Source organism: Diaphorina citri, unplaced genomic scaffold, assembly GCF_000475195.1.
Source record: "Diaphorina citri unplaced genomic scaffold, Diaci psyllid genome assembly version 1.1 scaffold39, whole genome shotgun sequence".
Lineage (NCBI taxonomy): Eukaryota > Metazoa > Arthropoda > Insecta > Hemiptera > Psyllidae > Diaphorina > Diaphorina citri.
Window position 1 is genome coordinate 382510 of NW_007377476.1, and position 26635 is coordinate 409144.

The following is a 26635-nucleotide window of genomic DNA, read 5'->3' on the forward strand; positions in this document are numbered from 1 at the left end:
AAAAGTGTTGAATAGTCAATTAGTCATACCTACTAAATGCCTGATCAGGTAAGTACCTACCTAATTATAATATTCAATTAGGAAAATATCAAGTTCCAGGAGGTGATAAAACAGGTCCAACACAGCGGTCAATTATGGTAAACAAACACCCACTTTTCAATTGTCCACTGCCTTCAGCTATAGAGAGTGCCTCCAAGATAAATGAAACCAGATTAAACTAATGAGTTGTAATCATGGCCAGGCTGTAGAAAATGAAAACAAATAACCAAAGAATATAATAGAAGCTGGGTTTCGCAGCGATATAATAATTATGTTAATCCTAGGGAGCTGGGATCAATCTAAAGAATATCAATTTTCATTTGTTATTGTTGTTGACAATGTTGGTTATAATTTGGATCTTTTTATTTAGCAGACACAAATAAGGATTATTAGAGGACCAGCACCTGAATTATTGCTAGAAATTAAAATAATCTCTGGTTTTAATATTCATGTAGTTGGTTATAATTTGGATCTTTTTGTTTAGCAGACACAAATAAGGATTATTAGAGGACCAGCACCTGAATTATTGCTAGAAATTAAAATAATCTCTGGTTTTAATATTCATGTTCAGCTGTAGGGGCACCCACTTTTCACCAGGTGCTAAGGAGATCATTGTTGTGAACAAAGAACAAATTTTAGATTAGATTTCTTTGAAGTTTACTCCAATTCCAAACAATAGACATTTAGACTTACAGTTACATTCCTACTTTCTTTTAAAGTTCAAAAGACAACCTTAGCATCAATGGAAATAAAAGTGAGTGTGAATTTATTTTGATCTATAAGATCAACAACACGGTTGGAAAAATAAGAGCACATTCAGAGTAAAAAACCAACAAGGAAATGGTAAGTGAGGCCTACTGTTCTTCTCATACAACTTGTAGGATACAAGGCAAGTATGGCCTCTAATGTAAATTTTGTGTAATCAGCGTTAAGAAAGAAAATAGCAGATACTTACTACCGCCACAGATATACTGAACTAAGTACATATATTCTACACTCTTTAGTCTATAGGCACTCTATCTATTGCTAGATCAAGGAGTACCTACTCGAGAATATTTGGAAGATAAACCTACAGGATGAAAATAGTTTTGTTTCAAGTAAATTGATTAATGAGTACGCACGTATACTGATGAAGTGGTACACTCTTTAGTCTACAGGCACTCCATCTATTGCTAGATCAAGGAGTACCTACTCAAGAATATTTGGAAGATAAACCTACAGGATGAAAATAGTTTTGTTTCAAGTAAATTGATTAATGAGTACGCACGTATACTGATGAAGTGATGAGCATGGAAATTCTACTTCCTCATCAGCAATTAAATATTCGAGGTGTGATAATTAGGTGAGGTGAGGTAGGCCAAACCAATTAAAAGTACAATGTAACCAATGATTACAGGTAAGGTTCTATCTAAAGTACCAATGTTAATTAGCATACTACTTCATACTTGACTTCTTGAATAAATAAATAATAAGCTTAATGCTTAGGTATATTTGTAGCTGCTGAAGTACCTACTGAATTTCCTATAAGATTGGAAAAGATCTTTTGACGAATAAAAGAGATAGATGACTAAGAAGACTTGAAAGCAAACCATAGTTAGATACGGACCATAAATAAAATTCATGAAGCTATCCATGTGAAAACTGCAGATTTTTTATGGATACAAATGCTCTATGACTGTTATTATGTATGCTCGTACGTACGTACATAAAAATTGTTTCTAGATTATAGCGAAAGAATATCGAACTGATGTTAATTATAACTACCTAATTAGGTAGGTACGTAGACAAAAAGTCAATACACGATGGCTTACCATATAAATTAATTATTTATCGTCCGGGCGTCCTAGGAATGTGCTATCAACAAAGAGATTTGCTTTGTGATGGAGATGACAAAATCACTAATATTTCAAATTTGTTAAACCATGGCAATGATGAAATACGAACAGGAGCTTGACTTTCCAGTAAATTTCTTTTCTTTTAAGAGTGTTATTTTAATGTAAATTTAGTTTCTATATAAATTACACACCCTGAACATCGATCACCCTTTTTTATCGATCTGTTTTCACACCCTGTAGGTTGTCAATCTATCAGGCAAAACGTTTAATCTTCCACACTAGTCTGAACAAATTGGCTAGCTGAGAGTTCGATCAGACTTGATATAGAAGCGTGTTACTTAACACATTGAGGGTGACGGAGTAGATAGAGCGACCATGAAAATCAGCACATAGGAAATCATTATAGGCCTGAAATAGAGAGCAATTTTCACAAAACACTTAAATACTTATCTTTAGGTACTTCTACAAAAATCTCTAAACAATTCTACAAAGCATTTAGCACCCAAAACAGAACATATCTCGATTTTACTTCACAGCAACTGGTATTGTACAATGTACAATATGTACATGCAAAAATACATTCTAATCATGATAAAAAAATACAGATAATACAAATATACATAAAAATGCGTGGGAGTAAAAGTAGGTAAAATCCAACATACATAAGTAGAAAAGTATAAAGTACCTGTCCTTTAAAGTTGAAATATGAGACGAGAATTTTTTTCTCGAAATAAATCATTGGTGCGTTGTATAAGAAAGTTGAAATAAAAAGCGGATGAAACAAGAACGAATGCCGGAAAGAAGGTGAAGTAGATCTTTGTTATCAAAATCCTACATCGAGCAATCTTTGAATAGGTAGGTAAGTTTCGTGAGGTAGGTACAATCTAGGTAGATTTGATGAGGTGTACCTACTTGTATATCATAGCGAAAGAGTTGAGAAATGCAGACTAGACTACTAAACAATAACAATTTGTAGATATTATAACTATCTAAACACGGAGCTCAGTAATTTTTTACTATTTACCTACGTTTAATGTAATAGTAAAATCGTTTGAACTAGGCCAGTAGTAAAAAGATGAGATCTCCAAGAAAATTAAGAAACCTTGCTGAATACTCAAGTACAAATAGGTACCTACTTACGTAGGCTGTCTGATTATTCGATTAGATATTATTTCCATAGAAACGGATATTATGAGTTGAATTTTGGGAGATCTATTAGGTAGGTACCCACCTAAATTCATATTTCTACTTCCATCCATGATTGGATAGGTTGTCGTTCCCAATACTATTTCCTTAATTAAAATCAGCCTTTTTTTTTTTTTATTAGATCAGTGAATGATTGCTATACAGGAGTACTTATTAATCTAATTACTTAGGCAAAGTGTTTTGTTTTACCCATTTTCCATTTTTGACATCTCCGACAGTCATTTCAGACCGCAGACTAGACAAGAAAAGAATAATGTTTTTCGGAAATTATTCTAGACAGATCAGAGAAAAGTGAATGCCAAGATGGCAATTTCTTACATGAACGAAAAACCTACTTCATAATTTGAACCAAGAATATTAGTAACCAACGGCCAACTTGAAAAATGATTCACAAAACGGTTTTAGATTCAGACATATCATTTTGTCAAAAGAAGTTTATTTGAGGACAGGACTTACACAAGCTTATTTTTCTCTGTCCAAAAGTGTATTTCCTTAAACAATCTTGTTTGAAAGGTATAGCTAACCTATTAAAAAGCAGCAATAACAAAATAATAGATGCATTGGTCCAGATATTGTATAATAAAGATACTCGTACGAGTACATCTGCAATCACGCCATGGGATTTTAAAACATGAAATAAAAACATTCAACTCGTGATGAATCTAGAGAACTTACACAGTGGTAAGTTTAAACGCTGTGGTCAAAAAAGTAGCTAAGTATTTGTATACTTTCTACTCACTATAAGTACCTACCAACCTACTGCGAAATAATGCAGTATTTCTTTCTGCTACCTATAGCTCTTTGAGAAACATTCGAAAGAATCGATTTGGTAGTTACTTGGCGTTAGATCCAATACCCCTACTAGAATTGTGTCTATTAGACACTGGATATGAAATTTGATGTGACAGCTAGAAACATTTATGAATGAAACAATAATTAATCTGAAATTATAACTGATGGACGAGTGAAAATCTGAACAGCGAAGTGCCAGGAAAAGACTCTACCAAACCGTCACGAGCCCATACTATCATTCGGTGATTTAATGGTTTGTAGAATAGAGAACCAATTACAGTAATGGGATTAAAAGGAATGTAATTTGCTAGGATTTAGGCTTGCGTGTTATTTATTGATTGATTGGAAGATTATGTTCCGAGAAATATTGGAAGGCTTAAGTTCTTTGGTTTCTACCATTATCCATTTTTGTCTAGGTGTTCTGGTTTTGTTTTTCTATTGCCTGAATTTAATCTCCAAGAAGTGTTGTAGCTCAAATTGTTTTTTGCTAGTAATCCTTGGCTGGCTTTCTTTTCTTTGAACGTGCCGCGCACATATTATGAAGTCCGTGTAATACTTTTATCAGATTAACTTCAGATTTTCAATATTCTTTTTTGTTCTAGCACTTCCTATAATACTAGATTCTATAAAATAAATTGTTAAAGGGCTTTATGGATACAGTTTGACAACTATTACCTACCGTTTGAGAGAGAGAGAGAGAGAGAGAGAGAGAGAGAGAGAGAGAGAGAGAGAGAGAGAGAGAGAGAGAGAGAGAGAGCGTTAATTCATCAGGCATGCACATATTTATTGATTTAGTGGATGTGACACAAGTACCAAATTTTCAAACAAGTACTGCGGAGATGAGAGTTATTAGTGGATGTGTCAAAATTACGAAATATTCGAGAAAAGTTTGTCTAGAATATTTAGAGCCTTACATTTTCTGTATACAGTATACCTATTATAAGATACAAATATACATAAGCTAACGCGTTCCCCGCTGCAGAATTACATATTAGGTATTCCGGATTCATTGATTCAGTCACCAGCAAGAGAATGTGTTTGGCAAAATTAATATTTGAAAAGACTCACTAGCCTAACGTTTTCCTTTCTCTTCTGCATTGGATTTTTACATGGTTTTCATTCAATATATCAAGCCGATTTGAATTCATTTTCGTGACATAATGACATTGATACGATGAAGATATTAGGAGGGACAGATCAACATGCGACATGTAAGGCGGAAAAACTCGAGAAAATTTAAAAAAAAAGGAAGAAGAGGAAGGAGCGGGAGAAAAAGAGGGAATATAAATGAAATCTTGAAGTTCTTTTCCGGCTGATACCTAATTGCGGACACATCCCTTTTTCCTTGACCCTAAGGCTACCTAGGTTTACTTCTTTAATGCCTTATCTATCATTTACACTTCCTGACTTCGTAAATTGGTAAAGCTTAACACAACTTTCGAGGCGATTAGCTCCTACACCTAAGCCTCAGAGTGAGACTTTTGTGTTTGGATTTAAGCTGAGAATCCCAACTGATCTGTGTGAGCGATTTATCTCAGGAATCTCTGCTGTTTGCCTTTTGTGTCAGTACCTACTTAGCTCAGATATCTTCAAGAAATTGAACATAAAACTCTTTTTAAACAGATTTATTTCAAATCCAGTTAGCATGCTATTCACGTATTCAGAAGTATAATAGTGGCTCAAGTTTAACCCAAGGTGAAAACCGCACTCGAAAGTTCATCGCTGCGAACCTTACTGGCTACCACAATTGTTATTCCTTTAAGAACTTTGCATTCCTCCTCGGAAGAAAGTTCAAGATTATGATAATAGAAGAACAAATTGATTTAGAAGAACTTACTCTGCTTTGCTTATAATAGTTGGCTACTCTCTTTAGTAAAGACCTAAACTCTTCAGTGATTGAGTCCTTTGTAGGTGCTCTACAGTCTACAGACGATTTTAAAAACCAAATTTGAGATGATAATCATAATAAGAGTGCTTATTTAGGCTGCTCGAATGGGACTCCCTTTATTCCTTTAAGCAGGGTCGTTGTAACTATTTATACTTAACCTGTATTCTTGATCCCAGAAAATAAATAAGACCCTGTTTAGACTGCTGGGGGGTAAAGGGACATTTTAGTCCTATTCCAGCAGGATAAACAAGATATATTCTATTCTGTTTACGTTTGTAGAAATAGATAGCTGGCATATCACTCCATTTCTTTTAGCGACATGAAGAAGCTGTAGGTAGGTACCTATCTGTGTACATTTCCATACAATATATCAATCTGCGAGTTGGTAATACCTAGTGTATCTTTTTAATGATTCGAATAGCAAATAGATTCGTATGGACCATTACAATAGGTTTTAGGTACAGTAGACCATACAGGGTAGTTCAAAGTCAGATACTCTAGTGGACGTTGGTTAAGTTTCACAAATTTACAATACCAAATCTAATGGACTATCGGACAGACAGATAAACAGATAGATATGTAACTGATGATGTTCAGAAAGCTCTGAAACATTTAATGTGTGAATTTTGATTTTGGAAGACAACTTAAAAAAAAAAAAAAAAAAAAAAAAAAAAGGGCTACCAAAAAATTTTCGGGGAAAAAAAAAAATTAAAAAAAAAACCCAAAAAAAAAATGGCTACCTAAAAATCTTCGGGGAATAATAAGAATTATATAAAAAATCCCTAATAAAACAAAGTCTTTAAACTCACCCTGTATGTCAGAGCTTGCATCATTATGGAGCATTATTAGCAAGACTGCCAACGTGATTAATAAAAATTCAAATTAAAAATCTGTTAAATTCTCTTTCGAAAATAATGATTTTATTTACTCATTTAAATAGAGATATTATTTTCAGCGATAAGTAACATAGGTTTTGCTGCATAAGACTCGTTCGCTATACCTCTACTTGTTGATTAATTTGTTTATCATTATACTCATTGTTCAGAAATAAATTAATATGATCAGGTAGTGGAGATATTAGACATTTATGATTAAGTCCACTGAACAATAAACAAACCATGGAGATTAATTAAGTTTAAAGAAGACAAGATGGGAAAGTCTTTCACGTTACATGGGCTACGTACGTCTGTGATCAACTGTCACAAAAGGAAGAAGAAGAAACGTTCAGGAAATAACATGGTAAATATTTTCAAGGTATTGAAAAAGTCACTTACCTGTCCATTTTCGGGGTGAAGTCGAACTTCAGACCCCTGGAGTCACAAATCCTTTGGACAAAACACCCCCGCTGACAACATTTTTCATGGCAGAGATTCCTGGTGAAGTAATCCTTAGTGACGAAATCCTGACGGCAAAAATTCCTGTGGCGAAATCTCAGATAATGAAAGTCCTGCAGGAAACGAACCCCGAGAAATTTTCTTCTAGGCGAAATTATAAAGTTGATTCCGATGATAAAATTAGTGAAAAACTCCTTCAGTGGGTCGTTAGGTGTTGAAAGAACAAAAATCCAACATGATATTCCAGAAGAATAAAATTGAATTCATTTTTAGATAAATATGTTTCAACGTTTTTAGAACAGTCTCACTGTGATTTTTTTATTCTATTTTTTAGTTTTACAAAATAAATAAAGTAAATGGCTGATAATTTCTTTTGATATTGAATCAAAAAGATTATTTCAAGCTTATTAATTTGATGTTAAGTCGAATAATTGAAGTGTTATTATGTCAGGATTCTTTACATTGGTTATTGAAAATAATCTGGAAATAGATTTTGATTTACAAAAGTATAGAAACTGAAGTTCACTTTCACATTCATCTCAAGTCTTTCTTGTTTGGTTATCTATAGATTTCTATTGTATTGAAAACTAATATTATTAGGTAAAGTAAAGAGGTTCTATAACTTCATAAACTCTTAGCACAATCCTTAATGTCACATAGGTAGGTATCTACTGGCTATTACCTATATTGGTACATAAGTGTAAACGTAAAACATGTTTACATGTCCCTACAGTAGGTAGGTAATTGGATTGGTACCGAAACATTGGGATGATTTTCATGTCATCCGAAATTATTATTTCAAGTTTTCCATGATTTTTCCACGTGTCTAAGTTTTCAGGTGAAGAAAAAACTATTTATAATATAATTTATGTATTACCTTACGTATGTAGACATACATTCTCTGAGGCCTTACTCTAAATATTGTGATACCTATTGTCGGTGATTCAATGATAAATAATAGGTAAATCGCTTTCCTCACACATTTGAATTATTTCCCAATGCATTGTCAATATTTACATGGAAATAGTTTGTCCCACTGTTGTGACCATTCTCTAGAAACAATTACTTCCATTCTACTTGCGTACATTTCCATAATTCAATTCCAAATTGGTCCTGAAGATGTTGCCGATGATATTGATATATTGTGATCCTACATAGATTGTGGATAGTGTGTACCTCTGTATTTAAACTAATAGTATTTGATAGTAAATGTAAATGTGCTTTCATCAGAGCGTAGGTACCTACTACATTATTGACCGTGGTTTCTATTCTTTGTTCTCTCGATTTTCTGTTGGTTTTCCTCCGGAAGTATTGCGTTGAGTTTTGGGAAAATTTCAATCAGTAGGTACATTGGGAGATTGCTAAAGTCTATCTATTGTAGTGAACACTCTGGAACAGCACTTAGGTACTTGAAATATCTGTGGAAACTTATTTGAAATGAGTTTTGTTGCCTGTTTGACTCAAAATTTCAATTAAAATTTCGCTCACAAATTATGTGAGCGGTATGGCCGCCAAATTCCAAAATAGTGGACACTTTTCAGCAATGTCCACGATACATTCAGAAGTAACAAATGGTAAACAAACAATTGAAATATTAAAATTAATTATTTAAATAAGCCGAGCAGTGTGAGATTCTCTAAGAAGAAAGAGAAATGAAGATGCTATTATTGTTTAAAATAAATCTCTACGCAAGATGAATGAGCATATGGAAAATTAAAATAATGACATTGAAGAAAACAAATTCCATAGTCATTTTGTACCTATTGGGTTTGTTCAATGCTCATATTAGAATACCTAGTTGATATTTGCTAATGTTTGTAGAGATGTGACTTACTCTCAGTTTCAACCATTCTACAGATCTTTTCTGAGACTGTTCAGCCAGATATCTATGAAGGTCTTCATTTTCTTTGGAAAATTTCTTAGGTCTGTATCAAAATAATCACTTTTCATTGACATATTGATGAATACGCGAGTAAAATGCACACTTGATGATTGATTGCCTCGAGATATCTCTGTCATGAGAACCTTCATACTCTATTTTCCATTGATGTCTTTCGCACATTCTTTCATAGTAATCATAGCGCTTCGATTTTCTTTTTTTTTGTATCTTTTGAACTCCTAAATTCTAAATTAACAATCAGTGGTTACTTTTCAGCATTGTGTGAGAATCCTGCCATAAAGCCTTTAAAAAAAAAGACTGCTTCGTTGATGTACCATGTTGGGCTTTAGAATCGGATCCGTTATAGATTCTCAGCCTTTGCCAGAGATTGTCTTAAGGCCCTTCAAACTTGTAAATGAAATGTGACCATGTTTTAGAGCATTTTACTCTTTCCGCTTAAGAATTATCAGATTATCACTAAACTGCAAGCAATACTCGTACATTGAATTTCAAGTAGGTATGTACCTACTTTCCTTAATTTCTACCCAAGATTATTTTGCACAACAAAAGAGAGTGTTAAAACAATTCAGTCAAGACTACAGGAAGATAAAGACATCTGACTCATCTGAGTCTGTGTTTTCCATCTCGAATTGAATCAAAAAACTCTCTCACATTTGCATTTTTAAGTGAACAAATTTAAAACGAGAAGAAATAGGTTCGCATAAATCATGAACCAAGAGTCTGAGATGATTTGCATAGGGAATTCTTTTACTTTTATTTACTCCTTGTTTGATTTACATGATTTCTTAACACTCTGATAGTCACATAATAGCTATAAACATTAAAATGTCTATATTCTATAAAGTATAACTACCTACGAACTCAATCACCCATCAGTAGATGGGTTATAAGACTTATAAGTTATAATAAAGACGGGAGTCAAAAAACATATTAAAATTATAAATAATGCGATCAAAACAATTTTTGTGTTGAACTCTAAATAAAAAGAAAATGTTAATTCTTTGGCACGAGAAAAGAATTTCTAAAGTTCATAACTGTAGTTCACACTCTGACTGACAATGATTGTTTTTCTTTCAACCCAGATTGACAGAATTTTGCGTGGGCAGATCCAAGTTTGTAGGTACACTGAGTCATTGAAATTCATAGGTATATATCTACGTAGGTACATACTAGTACTCGTAATACTATGCAAATTAATTTCAACGAAAAGTCAACAGTACCAAATTGAAACACGTTTTACCTACAAACTTTAGAGATCTACGAGTATCTAATTGTCCCATTAGTAAATTATTATCTACGAAAAAGCAGCTCCTATTGAGATCCTTACAAAAAAGTACTTCCAGAAAATTACCTAGGTATTTTTTTTTTTTTTTTCATTATTATTCTTTCAGTTTCAAAATTACGCTATTTTTTTTTACTTTACAGTCTAACATGAAATAATTATCCTTTACAGAATTAAACCCTCTTTCAAGTGCAAGTCGAGAATGATTACTGATTACTTGGATGGACATGAAGAGCTTTACCTCAATAACTATAATATTCCATATTCACAACAATAATATTGCCACAGGCCTTCAAGTAATGCCACGCTTTGCCTAGGCAGTGTAGAACATCCCATAAAAAAAAAAAAAAAACTGGTGTGAACGTCACACGACTTTCCTTATCCTATTCGGCGGATTCTGAAATCCACCAAAAAGCGGCCAAAATGCCGCAGACCGTGGCACCGATCTTTACCAAAAGTTTCGTGTAGAATCCTTGTCACATTTGTGGACTACATACCTAATTTCAAGTCCCTAGCTTTTACCGTTCTCGAGATATCTTGTTTACAGACAGACCCACGGACCACAATTGCTCAAACTTTGAATTTAGGCTCTAGGGACCTCAAAACTTGTTTGTTACAAAAAACTAACCATCAAAAATTTTGTACAATACATTTCTTTCCTTGTTATAGGATAAGGAAAGTAAGAAAAGGCTACAGCCTTCCATGCAGTACTTATATGTAGATACTGACCTAAGGGTGGGTTTGGTGGGTATTTATACCTCATTGGAATATTAAAATATTAATGGCATTCTTAAATTATGAACCGTAAAGCATTTCAGCAAAATGAACTTCCATAAACTTGGGGAGAATGAAAGGTACCAATAATGTGGACTACCTGGAGCTTTGAAACTTTCTTTTCTTTTATTTTGTGATATTACAATATTTTATTGTTAACACCATGCTTCGGAGTAGCTTTTGAAAGCACGTGAAGAAATCATGCATCATGATCATGTTTGAAATGGGGATAGGATATTACAATGCTAGAAATACTCGCATCAATATTAATAGGTACAAATCTTTGGTTTTAAACGTTACAGCAGCGGGTTTTTAATAGGTATAGAGGTATTTATAGACTCCGAATATGTCGCACATCAAAATAAGCCTTTTTTAGGCTTTTTGTGGCATTTTTCCGAATTTTGCTAAAATATGGCAAATTAGTATGACATGACGCCATGACAGTATAGCATTTGCCGGCCCCTGCTTATAATGTATGGATTAGGTAATATTCATTGATTTGTATGGCTTTGTATAAGGCGTAAAGTCAATTAATAAAATAATAATTTAATAATATTAAATAACGTACCTATTAATTAACGCAAAATTCAATTATTTTCGAAGAGGAGAAGTTACGTTATTTCATTATAATAGGTCATGTGCGATGTGTGTAAGACTTTGATTGAGATGGATGTAAAGAGTTTATTTCTGATATTTAAAATGTATTCCCAACTGTAATTAAAAAATTGAATCTTTAGTCTGGAAATTAGGTTTCAAATAACACACAAGAATGAAGACTTGAAATGAATATTTTTTAAAGAAAAAATCTTTGATGAAGTTTGAAAAATATTTTAAAAAATCACTCACACTTTTTCATTTTTAAAAAAATTGAAAAAGAATAATCAAACAAAAAATAAGGAATAAAAGAAAAAAAAATTGTCACTTTTTTTCGTAAAGAATTTGAAGATCAACCAGATTTAATATGAATCTTACGTCTACTTAGAGAATCTGTGAAGTAATGTCTCTATGTTACACATTTTATGTATCAGGTATAACGTAAGGAATGAAAGTAAAAATGGTACCTACTGAGGTAATTAGTTTATCATTTCGTTTGTTGTAGGAACATTTTTGAAGCAATATCTATTTAATTTTAAAACAAAGTTTCAATGATTATCAATTTTTCAAATGAGCATTTAATGAAGTTATTAATTAGAATCCTGGTGAGCAGCTAAATATGAAATTCGCCAACAAACCAGCTCTATTTCTCTACTCATATTTGGATCTCATGTTGTTTTAATTTTCTTATCAAAGTTATTGTATTTGTTAATCAGTTAATCAGCAAATTAACCAAACTTTCTGTTCATGATTTGTATTAATTTTTATTTGACATATTTTTTTCAAAATTCTTTGGGTGATACTTTGAGTGCACTCAAACTAGAGTGAAACTTTGAGGAGTGCACTCAAAATCAGAAACACCGCGGATACGCTGCTTACCGCAAGTAAGCAGCGGATATCACGAATAGAAAGCGAATACCGCGAATAAACCGCGCATGCCGCAAAAAATCCACAGATAGGTACCGGGAATAGGTATGGTCAAAATAGCTCAAACTTTGGTTTTTTGAGTGTATTTAAAAATTGGTTTATATTTTGTGTACAGTCACAACCGGGAATAGGTATGGTCAAAATAGCTCAAACTTTGGTTTTTTGAGTGTATTTAAAAATTGGTTTATATTTTGTGTACAGTCACAATTTGGCTCTAATCTTTGAGCGCAAAAAATGATGATTAAATCTATAATAATCATCATCGAACTTTTACCGCAGAATTTGCAAATAGAAAACTTCCTGTGTCTAACATACCTACTCTTTTCTCTTCTGCTTACACATGTAATTGAAATAATTTCACCAGCACATCAAAATATTTTGCCAAGTAATTCAAGTTGCTGGAAAGGAAGCATGGTCTGAGAACACACTTGACATCTAAACAATGGACTTGGTTAATCCTAAGTTCAGGGTTTAGGTCAGAAGATTAAAAATACATTTGCATCTAGGTCCGAATTCATAGTGGTGAAGAACCAATTCAGTGTAGATTCAACATTACAATTGCTTACAATGAGTATTTTCTCATGAGTATTCAACTATTCACTTACCACTATAAGCGAAAATGGGCAGATTTATAAAATTATTTTGTGGCTAAACATTTTACACTCTAAAACATTTCGATTTTTTTTTTTTTTTTTTTTGTGGAAAAGTATAATAACGAGAAATATCGAAAACATAATTGTTGTTATGGTAAAATTTATAGATCAGGTCTGTGGACAGGAAAAAAAAACATTTTAAAATTGATATAGGTATTTTTCAAATTATTACATTATTTCTGGGCAGTCCCTTACGACAATGCTCCCTTCAGTCATGATGAATTTAGGGAATTGAAGTTTCTCATGTACTTAATATATTTGATTATAATAAATTCAAACCTTGTAGGTATATAAAATATGACATGACAAAAAACACATCGCAAGATTTCAAGTGAAGTAATATTGGACCTGCCAAGAAGCTTACATTAATTTTAAAGAGAAAAATTCTTTTAAGTAAAATAACCTACCTAATATTACAGATTGAATCAACTGAGATTTTCCGATTAAAATAACAGCTACTTTGACAAACCTGGTTTATTATGTTTCCACTAATTTCATTTTATCCGCAAACATGTTTAGGGGTACTTAATTATTGAACGTAAAATAAAAATTGAAAGTCATAGTGATTCTGTTAATCAGAAAATCTCAATTTAAATGAAATTATATAAGAATAAAAAAAGACATTGCTCTTTTTTATCCTGTGGAGATGCAGATTGGTGGAAAATCGTGGTTCTTGAAAACAACGTATGGTAGCATGAAAAGGACAGAGTTATTAGTACTTGGGCGCGACATATTCCATACATGCTATAGTCTAACTGACATGTATTAATTACTTTGCCATAGCGTATGTCCCTAGCTTAAAAGGGGTACAAATGAATATCTCACATTTATTTTAAAAGAATAGCTAGCACGACCGATTTTTGTAATATTTTGTTACTATTGGTCTTCATTATTATTTTTTTTTTTTTACACTAGAAAAACCACTCCACATTTCTAAAGAACGAATTTGAATCAGATAGGTAGAAATCTTGGTTTACTGAAGAAACTAGAGGCACTAATGGTAGCAGCCTTGGATGAGAGGTTCTCACTTCTCAACTTGGAAGAGTTTCCCTTACCTCTCAAGTTGTTTGTTTTATTGTTGGAAAAATAGAAAGATAGAAATAATAAATAAAATTATGAGCTAAATGATAAATTAAAATAACGTAGGTATTATGTATATTAGATCACCAGGGCCAAGGTCCAGGTCCAGAAATGAATGCATAGGATTTTCCTTTGACTTGGGAGAGACAAACCTCTCATTGGTATTTGCTCAGGATATTTACCACGGAAACATTCATTAAACTGATGACTAGGTCAGTTGAATGAACAAACGAACCCTAGGACAAGCCCATACTTGAAACGTATATTGTTGGACTTCTTCAGCGAATACCGCATACGTTTCGGAATTTTGTACCTTTTAATAATAATAATAGACTCTTGAGTGGAAGGCAACCACTAGGCGAGGTTAACGTCATAGGCGTTAACCTCGCCTAATCCTCAGAGCTCCATTATTATGTGGTCAAATTCTCAAATAAATGAGGATACAATTCCATACCTCGACTGGGATCGAACCCACGCCCTCCTGTTTACCAGGCGAGCGTCTTGACCACTACGCCACCGAGGCAGGTCATTTGTTTGGTCGAAAGTTACCTTTTCTATACTAGAATAAATTATTGACCCACATAATATAGACAACAACACCATACCTTTCAATAATAGGACCTAGGTAGTCAGTGGTGTCCCAAATGTATTTATTTTTCCTATAAATGCCACATCCATTTCTGTCCTTGCTCATCTCCTAGTCCATTAGATGGAAAGTAGAGATGAACGTGTTGTTATGATTACATTTCAAACTATACTCAGTGTTGCCAAGCTCGCGAGGTTAATCAGAGACATTTGTAAAAAACTCTAATTATTCACTACCAATGACTTGATCGGAGATAAAAAAAATAATGGGAAATTATTGAATTGCCCAAAATGGAAATTTAATAACTAGATAAATAATTCTAGATTCAAACGAGTTAAATGTGTATACTTAGATGCAAATGATTGAAGAACACGTTTAACAGTTAAAAAGGAAGGGTCTTAACAGACCAACAAAACCTTGGCTATTTATTATTTAGCTTGGAACACTGATTATTATAAGACTAGAATAAATTTGACTGGGCAAGTGTACTTTATACGATTGCTTTTAGAATTTAGAAGATTAACCTGTTAAAATAGATTGATTTAAAATTTTAAACATCCTCATGTACAATTGTACATTAATGAAATACATGTTCATTTGACTGATTATTTATTTGTTACTATTCAGAACAATATCTAAAATTTGCCTCACCTATAAATAATAGGAGGACATTGTAAATAATAACACATTAAATAATAATTAATTTAATTAATTAAAAAAATAAAATAAAACTTTGCAAAAAAAGTTTTTAATAAAATGCAATGATAGTATGTATCTACTACACAGTCACAATTTGGCTCTAATCTTTGAGCGCAAAAAATGATGATTAAATCTATAATAATCATCATCGAACTTTTACCGCAGAATTTGCAAATAGAAAACTTCCTGTGTCTAACATACCTACTCTTTTCTCTTCTGCTTACACATGTAATTGAAATAATTTCACCAGCACATCAAAATATTTTGCCAAGTAATTCAAGTTGCTGGAAAGGAAGCATGGTCTGAGAACACACTTGACATCTAAACAATGGACTTGGTTAATCCTAAGTTCAGGGTTTAGGTCAGAAGATTAAAAATACATTTGCATCTAGGTCCGAATTCATAGTGGTGAAGAACCAATTCAGTGTAGATTCAACATTACAATTGCTTACAATGAGTATTTTCTCATGAGTATTCAACTATTCACTTACCACTATAAGCGAAAATGGGCAGATTTATAAAATTATTTTGTGGCTAAACATTTTACACTCTAAAACATTTCGATTTTTTTTTTTTTTTTTTTTTTTTTTATGTGTTTCTCTACTACAAAAATGAATCAAAAAGTGTGGTATTTCTCACTTGAATATAGGGAAACATAACTTCAATTTTACTATTTTTCAACTAAGAAAACGTTAAATTTGGCCGAATAAAATATATTGGCAATAATTTACTCTATGTATACACATGCCAGTCAAAAATTATTCTTACAAAAGTAGAAAGAAAAATACAAAACAAAAAAGGGATGGTATTCCTCAAATTATGTTCAACGAGCTGATTTTGCCTATTTATTTATTTTTAGGTAAAACTCGGTTATATCGCATTGAACCATGGTAAAAGACAAAAAAAAATTAGAGGTTTCAAGTGAAGCTCATCGTTATACATCCACTCATGAACAGCACGTTATTCTGATTAATATAAAAGTTCAAGTTCGTGAACTAAGAGGAAAAATGATCAATAACTCATTAAGGGCTCACTATAGTACTTACTGAACTTGACTGCTTTGAGAATACAACATAAAAAATATTTTCCATCTCTAAGTAGTGCTACCCAAATAAGTTCAATATTTGTATAATGAATATTCCTGTAAAAAAGAAAGGGCTTTGCGATAGTTGCACAAATGCATCAAACTTATATCCTAAATTACCTAAATGATGAAAAGTTCAATGTGATTCTCATGCTGTCTAAGAAAAATCACACGAAAAAGGACTTGGGAAAACGAGGATTAAACAATCTGACAGGCGATCAATAGCTGCCTTTTTTCTCAGTTATGGTAAAAGGGTGCGCGAATCAATATACACGATGAAAATTCACGGCTCGAAAAGGGATGATTGTGATAGTCAATGTCTACAACGGAACAGGATAAAAGTATTCATAACCGACTTCGATGAGTTTGTAATGGAAAAACGATGACGTCATGAAGAATAAATGGAGTAGGAGAAAACGGAGTGGTGACTGAGCTACCTGAGTGGGAGGGATAGGAGAGGAGGTGTAGCCAGTGTGACGGGAAGGGAATTGACCGTTCCTGTAAAACACATCCAGCATGTGCTCTTTCTCTTCCCAACGATCGTATAGCCATCGCGTCAGAGCCTCTTTACCGGAAGGAACCTGGGACAGAGAGAAAAAGAAACACAGATTAAAACACTACAAGGATAATGACCCCAACCCCAACCCGCGTCTATAACTCCAAGTTGACTTCATGTTGATTCAGACCCTTGACATATCTAGTTAGTAAATCAGTCATTTTTAATCTTTGAAATTTTCGATGCCGCCGGGAATCGAACCCAAGTCTGTTTCCCTTGAACAATAACCATAAAGTTATGGAAGCCGACTGCCTACCAAAAATTGCAGAGACACTTACACTGTTGATTGGATAAAGTCGATAGAACAAGGTGGTAGTACAGGGATCCCGCTGACCCATAATGATGGTGGGCAAATCAATGGGGTTCCCTTGAGGATATCCAATGGTGATGTCGAGAACCCAACTGAGGGTGTCATCGTCTGTAAGAAGAACACATTCGCCTTGGCACCATTAAGATAGGATAGGCAGTAAAGTATGAACAGATTAAGATATCAAAATAAAATCCAAAACCCAACACTATTATGCTTCGATAACATGTGAATTGAACTTTCAAGTAAGAGAGTAATAATCCTTTAATATCATGCTTTCAATTTTAATTACTCTTGTTCTATGGGGGGGGGGGGGGGGGGGAGGGAATCATTTCATACAAAATTTATCAGTTTTATTATTCAATTAATACAAAACAGTTTTGACCTAAGGTAATTTTAAAACAAATAAAAAGGGAGGGAGAGAGAAAAAATATCCATAGTATATACAGCCCCTAGTAAAACTGACTGACTCACTCATACTACTTCTAGACGTGCTAGCAACAAGTGGTTTTCACTATTCCAGTATTCGACGCCATTTTCTTTCTAAAAATGAGAAATCCCAAAATTCTTAACCATTCAGAAGACATGGACCTTTCAGTCGGGCGTCTCTTTTGAATTGTGCAAACCAAAGGGCAATTTCTATAACTGATAAATTCCTAAACCCCGCGAAGTCATGGGAGCACAAAGGGCGACTGTATGTCCTTGTGTCCAGGGAAGCGAAGCGCGATGATAGAAACTATACTGACAAGATTAATTTTTAATGTATCGAATAGTTTAAATGTATAAATCACATGTTTTCGAGACTGATTTTGAAAGGCAAAATAAAGAGTTGATGAAAATCAGGCTTAAGCGAAATAATTTGGAAAAAACGGCGGAAAGAACAGAGTGTATAACTTACTTCAGTTTCTAAGATAGTTCAGGTTTAATGGGAATATGAGCAGTCAACAAATGTGGCTGAAAAATATAAAGTACTAGTTAAAGTTCTATAAAATGGGGGTAATAATATAGATTTGTACCTACACCAACGTGTAATAAAAAGGAACAATCAACGAACTAAATGCTCCTATTCATAGGTAAAGTGTTGACTTCAATAACTGAATATATTGTTTATTTTTTAATCAAACTATATACCATTTTAATATCCCCACAATTTTACATAATGTAAAATATACCAAGGAGCGTAAAAGGACTGAGAGAAGAGCTAGAAGATTAAAACTCATATTCAAAACAAGATAAAAGTGCAACTTGATTTTTTTCTTTTACAATTAAATCAAACATTTTGAATTAAGGTGTAGTACCTAAATGAAGTCAGAGGGTAGGCACACTTCATTTTGCTTTGAACATTTGTTATTAATGTTATGATCTTTTGTATTTAAATCAGTTGAGGACTTCAATGAATAATTTAAATTTTACTAAACAAGAGGGGAAAGGGTCATTATTACTAATTGATAAAACAAACAATTTTCACAAAATTAAATTAAAACATTTAATCATCACATTTTCTCATTTGACAACAATTTTTCTAAATGACCTACGAGTATATCTGTTTCATACAATTCATACGTGAACATTTACACTGATTTTATGTTGAACATGGGAATTTAAAATTGATTTACTACCTCCTACAGATAAATTGACAAACATTAACAAACTTTGTGTTTGGGAATTGAATAAAATTGAACATAAAATAAAATTAATAAAAAGAAAGGTAGGTTCATTTTATTAAAAAGGGCTCAAAAAAGCCAGGGAAATGAAGACAACTAAAATTAAAAAAAGAAAGGAAAAAAACATAATTGTTGTTATGGTAAAATTTATAGATCAGGTCTGTGGACAGGAAAAAAAACATTTTAAAATTGATATAGGTATTTTTCAAATTATTACATTATTTCTGGGCAGTCCCTTACGACAATGCTCCCTTCAGTCTAAAGAGTGAATAGTAATAGTAAGTTATAGTGCTTTACTCATGTCCGGTTTTGCAGTCGAGATGGTAAAGCTAACCAGAGGAAAGAAGTTAAGACATAGAGAGGAAACTGAAACAACAAGATGCTTGGTAATTTGTAGTTCAGAAAGTGACAGTAGGACCGATCATTAGATTGTTTTAGTATACATAGTCCTATAACAAGAGACACAGAGAAAGCAAAGAAACTTACTGTCAGGCGGGAAAATGGCTGTGTTGCCATGTTTGTCTGTACAGATTTCCTCTTCTTCTGGATGTAGCTCTTCAAAGATAGCGCCCAAAGCTCCCAGCCTGGGCAGAGACACGTACTGACACTGAGGTAGATTATTTTTGGCAGCGTACCTGAAAGGGAAGTTTTTGAGAAATTAACATACCAGCAAAAAATTAAAGAGAAAATCAAACGGGCTGGACGACAGCTGAAAATGTGCGTACGCATGAGAAATCTCAACTTCTATATGCTCTATTTTGCTTCTTCTTAAATATGTATTATCAATATTTTTATATGGAAAGGAGGCACTTAGTAATGCTGTCATATCCACAAAAGTTGTGAAAAGGCTCTGCTTTACCACAATTTCTATTATGTATTTAATTTTGATTTTTGAATACTATCAATTTCTATGATTTAATTTTGATTTTTGGAACATTATCAATTTCTTACCTTTGACTTGCCTCACGCCGTTTCCGCAGAAATCCTCCCTCGGGGAACAGCATCATCCATTTTCGTTTCCGAGGTATATATGAACTTCGAATGTGTTGCCTCAGCTGAGCTATGCCCTGGAAATTCAAACAAGTCAGAAAAAGAGAGTTACAATTCGTAGCATGAAACTTTGTATTTCCTTTAGTTTCATTGGTCACAAAAACAGGCACATTAGAAAAACTCACACCACTCCGAAGTTGGTGTACTTGAATATCCTGTCCATGATCCACATGATGTTGGGCAGAACTCCCCGTCTCGGATTGAAAGCGGCCATCAGCATGGGAACGTCACCCGTGGACTGGTGGTTAACCAGTACGAGGGTTCGAGACTCGATACAGGCTCGAATGTCATCTCCCGCCTCCGCCACTGAAAAGGATTCAATTTTCATTTCAATTCATTTATTTTTTTTATTTAATAAAATAACAGATATACAAGGGTGTTTTTCCCAAGTCAATCGGTTGTGTCAACCGTGTTGGTTTTCCAAAGTCAAAAAAGGAAATGAGGAAACGGTCTTGAAATCGGTTCTAAGTGTTGGGAACTTCTTTTGTTCACTTATACAAAAAAAAAAAAAAAAAAAAAAAGGGGAAACGTACCTCAAAGACCTTTTTCATTACTTTATAACACTGAAGATTATATCCATACCTGTTTCGGTCAGAAACTTTACTCCAGCAGTAGGCTGCTACTATTATTGTGGTCAAATTCTCAAATTATTTTGAGGATAAAATTCCATACCTCGGCTGGGATTGAAACCACGGCCTCCTGTTTACCAGGCGAGCGTTTTGACCACTACACTACCGAAGCAGGAATGAAGGAAGAAATGTAAGAAACTCACGTGCATATCCTGCGGACCAAGACCACATGGAGACCATAGCCAGGAGCCAGTGAAAGAATTTGCCCTCGATGGTCCAGTACAGCCGCGGCTTGAACCATCGCAGCGGTTGAAACACGAGCATCCATATGAAATAGGTCGGAATACAGTAGATGTTGTTCAGAATGACCAGGGAAACGCGCAAGATAACCTTGACGGTAATGTAAAGCCTGAAACGGGAAGGAACACGTGAGAATACGATTAACAAATAAATTACCTTAGTTTGTTGTTTGTTTTGTCTGTATGTCATGTATGTCTGTAATGAAAAATATGTACATACATACATATCCTAAGTCGTTCTGTTTGGTGGAACAGGTCGACTATTCACAAAACCTCTCCACCAAGTTCTATCATTAAATTTTTGTTGGTTTTCAATGAGACTGGGATTTTGATTTCTTTTGATGATATCTTTGTTGATTTGATCATTCCATCTCAGTCGTGGTCTACCTTGCTTTCTGGTTCCTTCTATATTCATTTGGAAGTATTTTTTAGGCAAGTGAACGTGTTAAAAACAGCAATTCCAATAAGCAGTGTTACATAAGTGTTAAAACTTGTGGTTTAGTGAAGGAAAGTTCAAATTTCGTAACTATTAAAATGTCAATAAAATTACAAAATATGTAACTATTAAAATGTCAATAAAATTACAAATTAGGGGGGGGGAATTATGTGAAAATTTCAAATATAGAAGTCTTCTAAATAGATGTATTGATCCCAATAGTCCCCAATCCCTCCCTGTTCTGAATTATGTGAAAATTTCAAATATAGAAGTCTTCTAAATAGATGTATTGATCCCAATAGTCCCCAATCCCTCCCTGTTCTCTCTGTGTTCTCCGTCCCAAATAGATCCGATTTTTAACTTCTTGTTTCAGTCCTCTCCTCGGAAAATACATGAAATGCATACAAAATTTCATCACTCTACAAGCCTGGAAGGACCTAAGCTAATTTATAGACCTCCTGGTCCTTTTCCATTGGTACGAGTTATGCGCGTTTATTCAAATTACAAGGACTTACTTTTTGATAACTCCCATGTCAGTATAATCGTATTAGTTTTCTGTTGGTTTGACTTTTTAGTGTCCATGAATTTCTTTACCGGTTAACATCTAGTATCTGGAAAAAGGGAAAGAAATGTTGGAATTAAGTGATATAATTCAATCGCCTTTGTACCTCTAACGTGAATCATGACCCATAGTCAAAATAAATGTATTAGAAATGAGATTGCTAATAACCTATTTTTAAATACTTTATTGATTCATTTGTTGCACATTTGGAACTATGGACTTTCCTATAATAATAGCATGCACTTGTGTCTTGTTTGTAAACAACCAACGTTGAAAGGAAGAGGATAGGTACAGAAAATGATTCATAGAAAATTTGTGGAACGTTCCGGAGTATAACAGGGGAAGCAATGAGTAAGTACCTATATTGATTTCAATTTGAAATTATGTATGTTGTTTTTTCTTCTCATGTTCCGATGAGTAATACTGTAATCTGGATCCTGGATATGAAATCAAATACATTCGCTGTGCGCTTGTGTACGTGTGAGTAACAACACTTTTGTTTTCAATTCACAAATCTTAGGTCAAACAGAAAATCATAGCTCACAGCTAGCTAGACAGTAAGACACGTACTCTGCACCAACAGGATGTGATTATTACCCAAGAGTCTTTGTCAATAAGATCTGGACAACTGTTAATTAATTCGCACGTAGTTAGGTACCTGAATCTTTTACATTTCGCTACCAAGTACCTACACCAAAGACCGTTTACTATTTAGACCAGGTTCCATTCCAACTACCGGTTACTGGAAATTTGTAAGCTAATTAATAAGAGGGTGTAACTTGAAATATTTTTACTTTTTACTCAAATATTAGAATCAGAACAAAGGCCCCTTTAAAACACTAATCAGCTAATCACACATCTTATCAGTAGGTACTCAGTTAAATCAGTTTTTTAATGTACCTATGTACAAATAAAATTTTACGGTCGTACCAAATCGCTTGAAATCGTGAAATGTTTATTCTCCTTACTTAAGTCACCAGGGAAGTCAAATATAATGTTGGAAAAATGACCCAACAATCTGTCTGCCACTTATGCTGATTAATTTTTTGTGGTTCCCAAGAACAGTAATACAGACAACTTAAAATCGTTATTTTCCATCCTGATTCAAAATGGTGTTGCTTCAAAGACATACCTAAAATGACCATAAGTATAGGTACCTACCTAATGAATGAGTTAAGGTCGGATGTCCTACATCAAAGATGCTAAGCAACTTCTACCTATACTTATACAATGTTGAATTGGCTAAATCATCTGCTTAGTCATTTGTACAATTAATAGCTCTGCGTATGACGACAACAGGAAAAGTTCGTTTTCTGATTTAGATTGAAGTAGGTAGATAAGGACTAGATTTGCTAATCTAGAACCCGTTGAATCTATTGTATATTGTGCTGCAAGTACCTTCTCCCACTGATTCCTATCAAAAGTAATAACTATGAATAGACTCTTGAGTTGTTGACAAATGAAAGTGAACAATAGCAGTTCTAAAAGTAGACAAAAGGACGAATTCAAGTTCAAGAAACAGTTTTACCTGGTAGGTACACAGTTTCATGCCCAAAAAAAACGTATTAAGGGTATTTGTTTGAAATTTTTACTCCTGAAAATACTAATGATCATTTAAGAGGAAAAGGGGGATTTTATCGATATTCTAAATTAAAAAACAAATGTTCATTATAATACTCCTTTTTCCCAGAAATTTATACAAGATTGCATCATCACGTGTTTCAGCATCAAAAAATACACTCATTTGATACAATCAAACCATTGTAATCGGACGAAATTAAAATCAAATGATAAGAAGGGAGAGAGATAAGAGACACAGAGAGATAAAGATTAAAATCATTGTTATGTATTTTTTGATCAAATAACAAATCTCAAACAACAGAAAAAATGAAAGAGGAACTTTTTAAATATTTACAACCACTTTGCTTGCCACCGCGAAATTGATTTCTCAACCGCGGTTCGTCATTTTCTTCATTGGTTAGGTAGGATGATGGAAACCACAGGGTAGGTACAAATTTCGCTTTCCCACGAGAACTTATGAGGCAAAGCGAAGTGAATTCAGATTCTGTCTAGCACAGCTTTAAGGAGTAGGGAATAGAATAGAATATACCTTGTTTATCCCGCTCGAATGAGACTAAAGTCCCTTCACCCCAGCAGTCTAAACAGGGGCAAAACTAGGGAGGGTGGGCTCTTTCGAATCTCGAGTTTAGCGAGTGGTAACAGTCAGTGACAACTACCCTTGAATCATGCTTGATTTGATAGTTTTAAGAATAAGAACTCACATGCTCTTATCACACTTCCTTATCAAAATTTATCATCACCACCACAAGTTAATTGATAATGTTTGTGCATGTTTCATATTATATTTTATTCATTTGAATCAATGGACGACCTACCTTCCATTTATTTGACAGACCGTGACTGGTTTGTTTCAAGCCTCGGTTAGAAAGAAGGAATGATTTAGCTGATTGCATTGGATATGGGGTCATGAAGCATATTTCTGAATGAAAAAAAAAAAAAAAAAATTGCAGACCAATATCCTGACAAAACCCTTGAAAATTAGAACTGTTTGTCTGACCAACTGGGAAACCCAATTTACTCATATCAAGAAAAACAATCAAGGAAAATTAGTACACAGCCATTCTGACCCAATTGTGCAGAGTGGGCAGTTAGGAAAACCCCATTATATTATTAAAATACACTGTCATTGTAAGAACAGATTACAGTCTCATTTGAAAAATCTGTTCAGCCAAAAGATACAATTTTAGATGTGGAACAGCATACTGAACCGTTTTGTTCAGTCCTCACCCAGAAAAGTGGTAAAGTTTTTGAATGAAATAGAATATGCCTTGTTTATCCTGCCTAAACAGGACTGAAAAGTCCAATGACCCCAGCAGTCTAACAAGATCTTTGAAGTTTAATGGGATAATGATACTGACTGATCACAAGAATCATAAACCAATGAATTTGATTGATTCATGATTTGGATTATTTTTTTACTTCTCTCTTTGGAATCCCTATCTTCTACCACTGTCAACCAAACAAATCAAGACCCCGAGTCAATCCTTTGGATCCACTGGATTTATTTTTATTTTTTTTATCAATCTGGATTTCATGGATTCATTAAATTCGGTAAAAATTAATAAAATAATATCCTGAACTGTCTGTAGGTACACTTAAAGGAAAATACTTGTTTTAAGAGTGTTCTAAATGTAGTTTTGAGATTTGCAATGTACAAAAAATCACTAAAACACGGAGATTAGGTACAGTTTAAAAAGAAAAAAATGATCTCTTCAATGAAATCATGAAACACAGTTAAAAAATTCAATACAACATTGTTTTTGATTTATTCAAGGGTTTGTCTCTTATTTTTCCAATGTTGTACAGGTATGTACACATTTAGGACTAATAAACTTCTATAGACAGAAGAATATGGTCTCCTTTCTACACAATAAAGCTTTTTGTCTTACTTTGGGTGGACACTCCTAAAGCAAGGACACATCTTCTTTTAAAAACACACTTACCTACTTACTTACAGACAGATTTCAGGATATAAAGAGATGAAGAATTCTACATTTAAGGGCATTCTTTTAATCATCTTTTGGAGATCTTGAATAATGATTATGAATTATTATGTGTTGGTCCTTTGTCATGGATAGTAAGTAAAGTTCCAGACTGACTAACTTGCTACCTCACAGATTGTTTCATCTCATCTCATAATGGCAAATCTCTTTTTTATCACTGTAAATTGCAACATACATTGCAAAATGAGCAAGATGAGTATTATGAAATATTATAGGGTTGGTGTCTAGCTAGACTTAGTACTCACCACACATTGACATTTCTTTCCAGGATCATCATTTTATAGCACAATTTAAGAAAGTTCAACAGTTCACAGGAGAATAGAAATATGCAATGTTACCATTTGTTTGTTTAAAAACTGCATTTACATGTTGATGGGATTAGCAAAGTGAGGATGTGAAATGACTACAAATTCAATTATTCCAATAGTGCAGCTATCACTGGAATGGAGCGTTGGTTATTTATAGTTTAAAATCTGCAGGGTTCCATTTATTTTCACAGAAAGAAATCTTGACTTAAGCCCTTTGACTAGGTAGGATAAATCAGGAAAAGCCACAGTAAAATTAAAACTCACTCGAAATCAAAAATCCAAGAAATGCAGGGCTAAAATGAAAATGAATATTAATGAAATGGGTTATGAATAAAATGCCAGTGTTGCCAGATTAGTAAAAATTGATTACCGTACAAGGCAGCATTAAAATGAAAATGAATATTAATGAAATGGGTTATGAATAAAATGCCAGTGTTGCCAGATTAGTAAAAATTGATTACCGTACAAGGCAGTAAAAAAATCGAGTGGGAATTACCGTACTTTGAAAAAACTTTCCTACTTTGCACTTTTTTTTTTTTATTAAAGTAGGTACATAGGTAGGTAAAAATATGGACATGTTTTTTTCACAGCAAGTGAGTAGATACATACCTAGGTCTCGTGGGTGAG

The 26635-nt window shown here is 33.5% G+C and overlaps 2 protein-coding genes across 2 annotated transcripts in view; both read right to left on the reverse strand.

Annotated features, from left to right (window-relative positions):
• LOC103512946 overlaps positions 1-7516 on the reverse strand; it is a 40608-nt gene extending 33092 nt beyond the window's left edge. Inside the window, exon 1 of the mRNA XM_008477748.3 lies at positions 7035-7516. The gene's annotated coding sequence lies outside the window, so the exon portion shown is untranslated. The remainder of the gene's footprint in view (positions 1-7034) is intronic.
• Positions 7517-16286: 8770 nt separating this feature from the next.
• Positions 16287-26323, reverse strand: LOC103512954 (acyl-CoA:lysophosphatidylglycerol acyltransferase 1-like). Its single transcript, XM_026826357.1, has 8 exons — positions 25946-26323; positions 22070-22165; positions 21023-21228; positions 20378-20556; positions 20152-20318; positions 19687-19835; positions 17508-17668; positions 16287-17254 (listed from the first exon to the last, which is right to left on the reverse strand). The coding sequence occupies exons 2-8, from the start codon at positions 22084-22086 to the stop codon at positions 16994-16996; spliced, it is 1140 nt and encodes a 379-aa protein (XP_026682158.1). The 5' UTR covers positions 22087-22165; positions 25946-26323; the 3' UTR covers positions 16287-16993.
• Positions 26324-26635: the final 312 nt, after the last annotated feature.

What these genes read in the sequence shown, in the direction of transcription:
- LOC103512954 (XM_026826357.1), bottom strand. An exon ending in AGTACACCAACTTCGGAGTG is followed by an intron (nt 20,319 to 20,377) that starts GTGTGAGTTTTT and finishes GGAAATACAAAG; the next exon opens with TTTCATGCTACGAATTGTAA. An exon ending in AGCCATTTTCCCGCCTGACA is followed by an intron (nt 17,669 to 19,686) that starts GTAAGTTTCTTT and finishes AATGGTGCCAAG; the next exon opens with GCGAATGTGTTCTTCTTACA.